General features: G+C 45.3%; 1 protein-coding gene across 3 annotated transcripts; it reads right to left on the reverse strand.

The window, feature by feature from the left end:
* Window positions 1–315: 315 nt before the first annotated feature.
* STYXL1 (serine/threonine/tyrosine interacting like 1) lies at window positions 316–11,638 on the reverse strand. 3 transcript variants are annotated; one of them, XM_081890634.1, is made up of 10 exons: window positions 11,350–11,638; window positions 9,963–10,260; window positions 8,937–8,998; window positions 6,824–6,968; window positions 6,602–6,658; window positions 5,033–5,178; window positions 3,381–3,526; window positions 2,641–2,738; window positions 1,148–1,257; window positions 316–727 (listed from the first exon to the last, which is right to left on the reverse strand). In XM_081890634.1, the coding sequence occupies exons 2-10, from the start codon at window positions 10,063–10,065 to the stop codon at window positions 596–598; spliced, it is 999 nt and encodes a 332-aa protein (XP_081746760.1). In that variant the 5' UTR covers window positions 10,066–10,260; window positions 11,350–11,638; the 3' UTR covers window positions 316–595. The 3 variants fall into 3 exon arrangements, with proteins under 3 accessions (XP_081746760.1, XP_081746759.1, XP_081746761.1); XM_081890633.1 differs by having other exon boundaries at window positions 11,260–11,638; XM_081890635.1 differs by lacking the exon at window positions 11,350–11,638 and adding an exon at window positions 10,668–10,750.
* Window positions 11,639–12,625: the final 987 nt, after the last annotated feature.

Genomic DNA, 12,625 nt, shown 5'->3' on the forward strand with positions numbered 1-12,625 from the left:
CTCTGTAGAGATACTCTGCTATCGTCTACTTTACTTGCCTTGCTGGCCTAATTCTTCCCAGGTTTCCACAGGGAAGTGATTTCTTATCATTCCTGTCTTTGTGTTTTTACGGCCTTTTAATTTTCTCCAGTTTTTAATATCCCATTATTGTTGTTTTCCATGCTAATACTTGCATTTTTCTCTTTTATTGTTTGGTGCCTTTTGAAAAGCTTTTGCTGAGAGGCGGGACAGAAATTGTTCAAGTTCATAAACAAATAAAGACACGCCAGAAAGCTCCCCGGTGCAAGTTCTCGATGATCTTGATAGACAAGTTCCAGATACACAGAGGCGGAAGGTATTTATTTCTGAATAAAGGACACAAAAGGTCCTAACGCCACTCAGCTCTGTACACAGGAGTAAAAAGAACCTGTGAGATATGTCATAAACCTGGCAGGATAGAGATAATGAAAATGAAAAATAAATATTATTTATTTTTAAAACTCAACCTCCAAAAATATAAGAGTTCTATCTCAATCACCACCACTCGAAAGCTGTTGAAATTCCACTGGAGGAAGCCAGCAGTGATTCAGGGACTTTCTCTGTCACTCGCTCTTGGTCAGTAATTCGGTTCGGATATATCGGTGATGTCGCTCAGGTAGATGCGTGTCTCCCATTCTGACAGCTGTCGCACGAACCCCCGATTGGGTCGCATGTTGATTTTGCACTTCTGAACGTAGCTCCAAGACTTCTACAAAAAAAGCAAGCAAACAGCAGAAGTAGCAGGGGGAGTGGGGAGGAATCTGTCTTCTAACAACAGGGAGAGGAGGGATCTGGACACTCCACCCCACCCCCTAGCATCTTGGCCAGGTAACTAATCTCCAGCTCAAAAGATTGGTGATGGGAAAGACATCCTTACCAAAGAACTTGGTCTTTCTGCCCAGCCTTATCTGGTGACATTCTTTGTGCAAAGCAGGCACTACTGTTGTGATTATTTATATCTGCCTTTGCTAAGTACATGGAGCTTTACAAACAACGAGGGCAATGTCATTTTCTGTCGTGCTTCTGGATTTGGGCAGCCACAAATGGAGCACCGCAAGGAGGGTTAAAAGGCAGGATATATGGATTGTAAGGAAGCAATCCTTCCTGCCCCCCTCCTTCCTCCACTCACCTTTAAGTAAAGCCTGCAGGAATGCATGAGGTAGGCCATGATGGCTGTGCTGCACCTGCTTATGCCCATGGTGGAGAAAACCAGGACTCTTTCCTTGTGGATGTGACTGTCTAGAGAAGAGGAACAAAAATAAATGCCCACGTGGTAATTGAACATTCTCAGCAAAAGGCTCTTCTCAGCTTTCATTGTGGACGTTGAGTTGGTGAAAGTGACCAGGAGAGGCTGTAGGGTTTGGGTAAGGCTTGCTGGCTAAATGTGGTCAGCCCTACCATTAGGCAGAATGAAGCATCCACCTTAGTCAGGAGATTCTGGGAGGCAGCAGCCCCTAAGATGGCCCACTGCTCACATCACAGTTGTGGTGGAAGACACTGCCTCATCATCAGGGTGGAAGGAATTTTCAGTGCCAGTCTGCTGTCAAGTCAGCTTCAAAGGGGCACGCGCACCATTGGGTTGCTAAATAATTATGGTCCCCCCCCTCTTCCTCAAGTGCACCTGCCTGGCTGCAGTGTGTCCTTGAACTGTGATAATCCCCCATGCTTGTGCTGATGAAAAAGTGTGTGTGTGTTTGTATGTACAAAAATCTCAGGCTTTTGCATAGCTGGAATTTGGTCTCAGGCTGTTGGGAAATGTAGCACACACTGCATCTGGTCGGCACCAGACCGGCAGTGGCTGATGTACAACTCCCTGAGAGACATAAACCCTCACTGACTTTGACACTAGACTTCATGGTGAGCTGGGGAGACTAAAAAAGAAAATTCTAGGTTGATGGGTATATTTTTGGACTGGGGAGAGGAGTATTGGCGTGTTGAATTTTTATGTTTATCTGCTTGTGGGTGGGGGTATTGTTCGGTTTATTGTTGGTGTACTGCTAATGTTTTTTGTAACTGTTATAGGGAGAAAGGAGCTGGTGGGGTTGTTGTTTTTTGTTTCCCTAATATGTATAAGGTTTTTCTACAGGGCTTGGGAATTTCTGGCCTGCAGGCCATTTAGCTTGGCATGGGTCTTAATTTGGCCTGGAAGGCTGTTCCCCCCTCCCCCCTAAAAAACCCCACACCCACCTGCCCTCCAGCCTGATATCATATATGCATGAGACACAGGGGGTGGGGTGGGAGGTAGAGACACAGCGGGATGAACTGCATGACCAAGCTCCCCATGGGGAACTCAGGCACAGGTGATTCTGCAGAAAGCATAGGACTGGCAAAGCTCCTTTGGCTTGTGCTTTCCGAGTGTCCAACTATGAGCTGGGTTCTGGGTGCTTGGGAAGCGCTACACAAGGGATTTTGACAAAGCGGGTGGGATAATCCAGCTATCAATTGGGCATCTGATAGGTGAGTTGTCCCAACCCTCCTGTTAAAGTTGGCCTGCAAGGGTATGATAGTGTTGAAAAGGCTCCTCACTCCTGTCCTACCAGTTGAAGAGCATGGTGCCCCTCCTTGGCATTTCCCCATGTTTAGGGCATGGAGTAAGAGGAGAAGCCACCTTGGTCTACTCACCAATGAAGTGGCAAATCTTGGGAAAGTAAGAAAATATCTCTGCATCTGGAGAATCCGGAATGGGGATATGAAGCAGTCTGTCACTGTCTTCAAGGAAACTGGGGAACAGCAAAGAGAAGACCTGCTGGGGCACTTGAAAAATAACAACCCTCTACCAGCCCAGCAAAAGATGGCAAATGATGCAGGTACAGTCACCAACCTATTTACCCAATGGCCAGAAATGATGGGAGCTGGAAGTCCAGCACCATCTGGAATGTCACAGATTCCAGTGTTTAGTTCAAGTCCCCAGCCCACCTTGAAGCCCAAAGGGTGGCATTGAGCCAGTCATTCTCTCTCACCATACCCTACCTCGTGGGGTGGAGCAAACTCTGTGAAGGTTAGCTCCCTGGGGGAAGGGGAGGGGATAAGAAGGCAACAAGTAAAAGGGGGGAACAAGGGCCCACAATCAGACACCAAGGACAGTGTTGATAATGACAAGCCCCAAGAGGTTCATGGCTGAATGGGGCTTTGAACTGGGATCCCTTTGATCCCAGCCCAACACTCTAACCCAGCGGCTCCCAAAACGGGCGGTACCCCAAGGGACAGTGAGATTCTGGGAGGGGGCACTAAGATGCAGCGTCTCCACCTGCTTCATTCATTCAGCCCAGACGCTGAGGTCCTCCTCCAAGGGCCTTCTGGCGGTTCCTTGGAAAAAAAACTGACAGCCAACTACTGCTCAGCTGGTTGACACCGGAACTTACAATGTGCCAGCTTCTTCGCAGACATTGAGATGGGCTTTGATTTTCAGATCCTTCTGTATTTGGCTGTCACAGGCCTGGGCGTAATTTCCCATGTACAAGCGAGCAGGCAGGATCTCCACTGGGTAGGGCTTAAAGGCCTCTAGCTCCTTTAGGGGAAGGAAATATCATCATCATCATCATCATCATCATCATCAGCAGCAGCAGCATCTTCATATTTATTACTCGCCCATCACCAGCAGGACTATGGCATGCTCAAAATTAAAACAGTTAAAACATATTATATCCACAATAATAGGGTTGATCCCAAAATATTCTTAGAGTGGTTTAACAAGCTTCCCTCTGAGAATTTTAGCTCTGTGAGGAGAACGGGGCCTCCTAAAAACTCTCAGCACCCTCAACATACTACAGCTCCCAGGATTCTTTGGGGGAAGCCAAATGTTGTGAATAAGGCCTAGGTGAGTTGTGGAGAGTTGCCTAGAATATGCAGAAATAACGAGTAGACCAGGGGAGGATGGGTCTCCTGAGCTTCTCTGGAGACAGAGAAGTTCAAGGGACTGCTAGCCTGGTTTCCTCTTCAGGCACCTGGTTAAGGGATCAGCATAGGGTTGCCATACGTCCCGATTTTCCTGGACACAGCCGGAACACTGCAGTCGGAAGCAGTGTCCAGGTGGAAATTGCCAACACGTCCAGGAAAATCCAGACGTTTGGCAACCCATATCAGCAAGAGCTCAGCAACCTTTGTGTCTGGATTGTCACTATTTGAAATATGGCAACCCTAGATCAGCAAGAAGTGACTATAAGGCACACATGATGTCTGAAGAGGCAACAGAGTTTAGTGAGCAGGAAAAGGCTGGGGAAGAGAGCACTGCAGAATCAGAGGCATGAGACAGAGGGGGTGCCAGGAGACAGAGATGAAGCAGGCTGCTGAAGAATCCAGAGAGTCGTCGTCCCCCCCCCCCCCGCAACAAGCTCCTCTCTCCCCTGGTCTCCCATAACACAGAGAGGAATGAAGAGGGTGAAGCAAAGAGAGACATGATGAAGGAGCCTCAGGTTGCTTGGGATGGACTTGGAGGAGCAGTGGAAAGCAGGGGTCCTTTAGTCCTTGCAACTGCCTCATTAGGGCAAAACCTACTGGGATGAGTTGCTAGGATCACTAGGCCTGTGCTGTTCGGGTTTCTTTGAATAAAGAGTTAACTTCACTGACACTGGCTCCTGACAGCTACTCTATCTGGCACTTGGAACTCTCCCCAGGCCATCCTCATTGGTGGTGCTTCACACCTGGGTGTTTAGGCCCAGCTGGAAGGAATCCCTGAGCTCTGATAACACCTCAAATGACTGGAGGGTAGAGGCGGAGTGAGCTTATGTAGAAACCAGCCTACTGCACAAAGGTAAACTATACATTCACTGGTCTGCCCAGTCTTGCCTCTGGACCTGCCTACTGCCACGTGGCCCAGGGAAGGTTGCGCTTTAAGGAATGCGGCCCCCCACCCTGGTCTGAAGGTCCAATCAAAAGGGGGGTGCATGCAACATACGCCAACACCCCATACCCTGCCAAAAATATGCACGCTGAGAGCAGCAGGCCAACCTGAAGAGGAGATGGCAACAACCTCATTAAGAGGTTGAAAGCCTGCTCTCTGAAGTATCCCTCTCACCTGAGGCATCCAGAATATCTTCTGGGTCCGCAGGTAATGGTAAGTCGCTGTGAACAATTCGTACCCGCCCCTCAGGACCAGGACTGGGTAACTGGTGAACCGTTGCATAATCCTGGCACAGCGAGCTGCGGATCCCACTGGGGCATCTAGATAAATTGCGAGAGGCATGTGTTTAAAAAGACAAGCACTCCAGAGGCACCCGCTTCTGGCCTTGTCACCAGCGGAACTATTGGATTTGCTACCAATTGCATTTCTCCCATTACTTTTTTAGCCCACCGTTCAAAACAGTCTGATGACAATCTCTGTTACCTTTTCCTCCCACCGTTCAAGACCACCTGCCTCTGAAGGCATGCCTCTTCCCATATACTCCCTCCCCTGGAGTGTTGTCGTGTGCCTGGTGATATCACATAGAGACATAGGAAGCTGTGTCAACCTGAGTACTGTCTACACCATGGTTTCCCAAACTTGGGTCTCCAGCTGTTGTTGCACTACAACTCCCATCATCCCTAGCTAGCAGGACCAACTGTCAGTCATGATGGGAACTGTATAGTGGTACCTCGGTTCTCAAACGTAATCCATTCCAGAAGACTGTTCCAAAACCAAGGCACTCTTTCCCATATAAAGTAATGAAAACTGGATTAATCCGTTCCAGACTTTTAAAAACAACCCCTAAAACAGCAATTTAACATGATTTTTACCATCTAATGAGACCATTTATCTATAAAACGAAAGCAATAATCAATGTCCTATACTATAAAATAATTGTAGATGATTAAAAAAAATTACGTGCACTGATGACAGTCATTGTTTGGATGGGGTTTTTTTATCCATTTCCACAGTTAATCAATCAATCAATCAATCAATCTATCAATCTATCAATCCATCAGTTGCTGAACTAGGTTACACACAGTGGCAAACACAGATTAACCAAAAAGACCTCAAAAGCAAAAACGCAAAATAAACAGCAAAAACAAAAGTGCCAAACTTAATCCATTCCAGAAGTCTATTTGACACAGCTTCTGATTGGTGCACGCTCCCTGGAAACAATAGCCGACAGCTGCATCGGATTTCCGGCTTCTGAAAACGTTTGGAAACCAGAACACTTACTTCCGGGTTTTCAGTGTTTGAGAACCAAGGCATTTGAGTACCAAGATGCTTGAGAACCAAGGTACCACTGTAGTCCAAAAGCAGCTGAAGACCCAAGTTTGGGAAACCCTGGTCTACCATGACCAGCAGTGGCTCGCCAGGAGTTCAGGCAGGAGTCTTTCCCCAGCCCCACCCTGGATATGCTTGGAACTGAACCTGGGACCTTCTGCATCCAAATCAGGTGCTCGGCCAATCAACTAACTGCCCATCCATGCTGACATTCACAGGGGGCTTTTTGCAGAGCCACTTTCTTTTGCCCTCAGATCTCAATAATGTGTTTTGTTCACACCAAGTGCAATGAGGAGGACACTTCAAAACCAGACCCTTTGGCTCGGCATAGTGTCTGCCTGTTTTGCTCGTAGCTCCCTGGCTTGTCTTAACAACCTCTAGAGTGCCACCATCGTGATTACAGATAGAACTTACTCTCCTCAGAAGATGGCTTGGTTCTTAATTTGTTGATGTCCTCTCCCATGTCATATGCTGGGTGGAGGAGAAAAAAAAAGGAGAAATTTTGTAACAGATTATTAAGAGCTTTTACTTCAAGATGTGTCCCAGCCCTTTTTAAGCTTCGCTCTTGCGTGAGCTAGGATTATGAGATCAAAACAGCAAGCCTGCGCAATCTGCAGCAGAAAGAATAAGACTTACGGGTTAGTTCTTTATCCACTTCATACAAATCATAATCTATGTCGTAAGCAGCATCCACTGAGGTAGATTTGCCATCATATACCACGCAGTATCGAACACACTCCAGATTGACAGATGGAGGAACTATGAATTTGCCCAATGCATTCTTTAGAAAGAAAGAAGGGTGGGGGGCTGGATTAATGACTTTGTGAAAAGGAATGTACTTCTTATTGTATTGCATGAAAGATACTTGCATTTTGAAAGACGTGTGTGCTTGAAGCCCTGCTACCTCTTAGGCCCAGGTCAAATCTTGCACCTTTTGCATCAACGGAACTGTAGGCACACAGACCCTTTCAATTACCTTTCTGTTGTTTTGTTACCATTAGCATTCTTTGTTCAATTTATGTCGCCTGCTCCAAAAGTATCTTAGCAATGAACTTTACATAAATAATTAAAGAAAACAGCCAGCAAGTTTAACGCTAAAACAAATATCTGTCCCCTGCCCTAAACAAAGAATGCATTACGCCCGATTGTCTCAAAAGCCTGGTAAAAGAGGTATGTGAGGGCAAGGAACCTCAGAATTGGGGGCCAAATGTAGTCTCCAGGTAAAGGTAAAGGGACCCCTGACCATTAGGTCCAGTCACGGACGACTCTGGGGTTACAGCGCTCATCTCGCTTTACTGGCCGAAGGAGCTGGCGCCCAGCTTCTGGGTCATGTGGCCAGCATGACTAAGCTGCTTCTGGCGAACCAGAGCAGTGCACGGAAACGCCGTTTACCTTCCCGCCGGAGTGGTAACTATTTATCTATTTGCACTTTGACGTGCTTTCAAACTGCTAGGTTGGCAGGAGCTGGGACCGAGCAACGCGAGCTCACCCCGTCGTGGGGATTCGAACCGCCGACCTTCTGATCGGCAAGTCCTAGGCTCTGTGGTTTAACCCACAGCGCCACCGCGTCCCTTAATGTGGTCTCTAGACCTTTCTAATTGGCCCTTGGGACTCTCCACAGGCTAAAACTCCTTCTCTCTTTTCCTCAGGCCATGCCCCACACCGGCCCTACTTTGTACTCTCCTTGAGTGTTTTTGCCTGGCTGGAATCTGACATGTTTCTTGCTTGCCTGGTTGGAGAATGGAGGGGCAGCACACGAGAGTCAAACTGATTGCATTAATGTAAAATTTACATCTCCACCCACTTTCCTCTCTGGTTCCATTTCCTGCTGGCATGTGGCCTCTGGGAGTTTGCTCAGAAAGCAATGTGGCTATTGGCCTGAAAAAATTCTCTTAACTCTGAGGCATGTCTTAACCTGGCACTGAACAGATATTGATGTGAGCGCCAGACAAGCCTTATGGTACAGTGAAACAGCACAATCGGATGCATATTTACGCATAATTAAGTCTCACTGTGCTGATGATTATAGCTTTAGTTGGATTTTTAATCTACTTGTATTGTGAAATAACCAGCCTCATATAACCAACATGCTTAAGTCTAATTCATGCATGAAGGGAATAATACCATGCAGAAGATGTTCTGCCAGACTTAGCTATGTCCATTCCCTTCACCTTGGGAGAAATTAGGTAGTCAAGCCTTTGTTCGCCTCTAGTCCACCTGGGAAGCTCAGTGTGTGAAGAGGTTTGAGCTCTCACCAGTCATTCTTGAGTTTGTATACTAATAATCTAGGAACTTTGACAACTTTGTAACTAACCTAAGTTTTACTGCCTGTGCAACTTTTCTGAAGTACATGAACATAAACCATTTGTGGTCTTCTCTTATGCTGGGGGAAGAGGGAACCTTTGGAAAAAAATATTTTCAGGGGATATTTTGGAACTCACTGGAAAGAGCATATTTTAAAGGTTTTACAGCCTGCATTTCCGTACTTTACTACATATTTTGTGATGTTAAATCTCTGCAGGGATTCTCTCACCAAAAAGAAATTTGGATCTCAGAATCCAATGATCTATTGCACCAACATATATAACATGGCTTTTATTTTATTTTAATGGTTTAATTGCTCCCGCCAACCTTTGCCCCACAGTGAAAGGGCTCCGGCAGGGGAGAATCTAATGCTTCACCTAGGGTTTGTCCAACAACAGGAGGTGGCTGCAAACAAACAACCAAGACACCCCAAAATGTCACTCACCTTTCTGACTCGTATCGCTGTCATCAAGTGGCTTTCATTGTACTCCCTCCTCGTACGAGCATCTGAAAACAATGCAACAGAAAAGAAAGACACAAGGAAAGCAAATGACTGAACTGAAAACAATGAGATATTTGATTCCGCCTTTGCTATTTTTTCCAAACGCTTCTGCATTCTCTTCATTTCTACTCTACAGGAACTGTTTATCTTTACAACGTGATTTACTTCTGTGAAAGGGTAAGAATTTCCCCTTGCCCTGTGTTTCTGCCTGAGTCACTGCTCTGGCCTTAGCTGGGGCAAGTAATCCTGTTGCAGGTCTGCAATTGGAAGGGACACCTGATGCAGCAGAATGACAAAGCCCCATAGAATATGGGGTTCAAGCCTTTACAAGTCTGGTGGTCTTGATGGCTATGTAGCATCTCCACATTCTGCGGCAGGTCAATCTGCTTGGTCACTGCAGACTAGATAGAACTTGCACCTGATCCAGTGAAGCCCTCCTTATATTCTTACACCCAATGCCAGCAGAGGCCTGGTGGAAGTAGAAGAGTCACAAATGTGAAAATAAAGGAGGAATGCACCGGTCAGTGAGGATGCATTCCTGGGCCTCAGGGCAGCCTTCAACTGTTTAAGCAATTTCATTTCTCACCATTTGGAAACAGGAGGAAGTCAAGAAACCCTTGACATGCTTCTGTAGGGTGGAGAAAAATACTCATTTTGCAGCTGAGGAAACAGGCGCAGGTCAATGGGCTTGTTATTAATGATACCTTGCTATAAGGATTAAGTGTATGTACAATGTCATTTGCAAGCTACAGGGTGGTTAATGATGATGTGACAGGGAGTCCAACTGATGCCAATGGGAGAGGTAAACTCTGAACAACCACAAGCAACACACAACTAATAATGTGCTAACAAGTATTTATACAAAATACATAGACAGAAAATATATCAGAGTCACAAATAATAGAAGTCACGTAAATGTTCACTGAATAGAAACAGAAGACATAGTCAGTATGAAAGAACATAACTTACCCATTAAACAGAGATAGTTTGGTTCTGCTAGTCTAGAGATTTTTGTGGACTGGTTCAACATATTATACAGTTCTGTTGGTTCACACAATGCCACCCCAGCCATGATGCTAGACAAGAATGATTCAACACTGAGGACACAACTGTATTCTCAAAAAACTGAACTGAACTGAAGTAGGCTACTTCACATTCAGGTAGTTCATCCACAAACAGAAAAAGGCCTCTTCATATCTCAGCTTGCAGTCTGGAAATCCAGGTAGTTTGTTCTGTGCAGCAATCTGGGTGTCTGGATACTGTTTGACTGAAAAAGCAAAGAGAAAATGTGGATTGTTAACCAAGGCTTCCATCTAGTTATAGAAATCACACCACCTTTAATGAATTAAAAACATAAGAAGAGCCTGCTGGATCATGACAATGGCTCATCTAGTCCAGCATCTTATCCTCCATTGTCACTGAAGATACTCTGTTCACTCATATTGAACCAATTCATGGAGTAGACTATCAATGGCTGCTAGCCACGATGCCTATCTTCTGCCTCCACGGTCAGAGGTGGTAATGCTTCTGAATACCAGTTGTTGGAAACTGCAGGAGAGGATGATGCTTTGTGCTGCCCTCCCATGTGCTGCCCCTGCAGCTTGCAAAAAAAAAAAGGGGGGGACTCTCTGTCTCTGGAGGTTCATGGTTGTATCTAGTTAAGAATATACTCACTGAAATCAATTGAGTGAGTGTAGTGTAGCGGTTACAGTGTCAGGCTAGGACTTGCAGTACCAGGGTTCAAATCCTCAATCAGCCAGGACTTTGGGCCAGTCACTGCCTCACACAGCCTAACCCAGCTCACATCATTGTTGTGAAGATAAAATGGGGAGAAGAAACTATGTATGTCAACTTGGAGAAAAAAAGTTGTGATACCAATGCAATAATAAAAAAATAATAATTATGCCCATTGGACCTGCCCACTGTAGGAGTGATGCAAGGGTGCAATGGGGTGAAGCCTGCAAATCACCCTTTAAGGAAAGATGGGTGATCACTGCAACAGCAAGATTTTAACTGTATGCTTCTGAAAAAGAAGGCAAGACCAGACCACAACAGACAGATTGTGACCATTTAGTCGCTTTGCGTAAGAAATATATACTCCATCTTGCATCACAAACTGGTGCAGTTATTTAAAAAAATGAAACAAGGAAATGTTCCTCAAAAATCAATCAATCCAATTCATGAAAACAAATACTAATAATTGATATTATTGGTGACTGAATTATCATCATCACAGCATTATGATGAATGATGGAAGCCCACCAACCTGAGTGCCCTCAGGTTCCCGTTGCTATGACACCTGTGGCTCCCGTTGCCATGGTGCGTCTGTCAACTGTTGCCACGGTAACCATGGTACCTTGTGTTCCACAATGCCGGCGGCTGCGACGTCATAGTCACGGAGGCCACGCCCACCTTCGTAGCGACTGCCCTGCTGGACAGATAGCGCGGCTCACAGCGGGCGCTATAGGAGCCCATCGACGGCGAGCGGGACACCAGGACCTATCTCTTCGTTATCGGCTCGGCTCACCGCTCCACGCCCTTCCCTCACTCTTGTTAGGCCCATCGTCTCGCTCTTGCTGTTGCTGTGGAGCGAGTCTTCATGGTACCCGAGGCCTGACGGCATTGCCGGTCTTTTCACGCTCGCTGATTATCGCGATACTTTGGCGCAACGTCTGCCCATAGGACACGGGGTCCTAGACCCAACAGACTCTCGCGAGAGTTGCTAAAAACCCCTATTCCTGCCCCCCCCCGTGCAGCTAGCTCTGTTCTATTCGTAGGACTTCAAAAGTACCTTTTATCGGTTTTAAATGTCAAAAGGATTGTTTTTTATTATTAAAAAAAGTAGCTTCATCTCCATTCATCCTCTTCACCATTGCTCTACTCTCATGATAGTTTAAAGGCTAAGGAAAAATAAATAAACTGAAATTCTCAAGAACTCATATGTATCCTGTATATTGGCTTTATGCCCCTTCGCTGTATCTGCACAGGAAAAATAATATGAGGTCTCAATCTTCAATTGTACTTTATTAGGGTTATTTTTTCCCCTTTCTGCTACTGTACAACTTCACGGAAAAAATTAAATAATTTTAGTGTTTACAGGTTGTTATTATTAACATGGAAGTTTTCTGTCTTTGTGTAAATGACACCCAGGGTTTAAAACAGCATTAACGTTTAAAAAGGCGGCCAATCGCTCTTTTAATGGATAAATGAAAAAGTTACAGGTCTTTGAAATAAAGCCTTTGTGTATCCAGTGCTCGCCAGACTCAGACTTAAACCAATCCAAATTAAGGGACGTGATTTTGCAGCGCATTCCCAATCAATGTATATGCAGAAATGAGTCCCACTGAATTCAGTGGGGTGTTACTTCCATGAAAATGGGATTAGAATTGCATCTACATTTAAATCCATTAATTTAAATGGATTTACTCTGAGTTTGCAACTCACTGTAGGTAGGTGTGTGTGGATGTGTGTAAGATTCTTCCACCAACGCCAAAATGTATTTTTGATTACTATATTAACACATATATAAAATGTGTAAAAATATTTTTTTTTTTAAAAAAAATATTTTTTTAAAAAATATATATAAATATGAATCAAATTCCCAGACAGGTACATAGCTTGCGAGGCAGTGT

This window comes from Podarcis melisellensis, assembly GCF_964234715.1.
Source record: "Podarcis melisellensis genome assembly, chromosome: 15".
Classification (NCBI taxonomy): Eukaryota; Metazoa; Chordata; class Lepidosauria; order Squamata; family Lacertidae; genus Podarcis; species Podarcis melisellensis.

Bases quoted from the DNA above. Each gene is read 5' to 3' on its own strand.
- STYXL1 (XM_081890634.1), bottom strand. From the start codon at position 10,065: ATGGCTGGGGTGGCATTGTGTGAACCAACAGAACTGTATAATATGTTG. The intron at 8,999-9,962 runs GTAAGTTATGTT...CATTGTTTTCAG, and splicing joins AAACTATCTCTGTTTAATGG to ATGCTCGTACGAGGAGGGAG. The intron at 5,179-6,601 runs GTAAGTTCTATC...CAATTTATCTAG, and splicing joins CAAGCCATCTTCTGAGGAGA to ATGCCCCAGTGGGATCCGCA.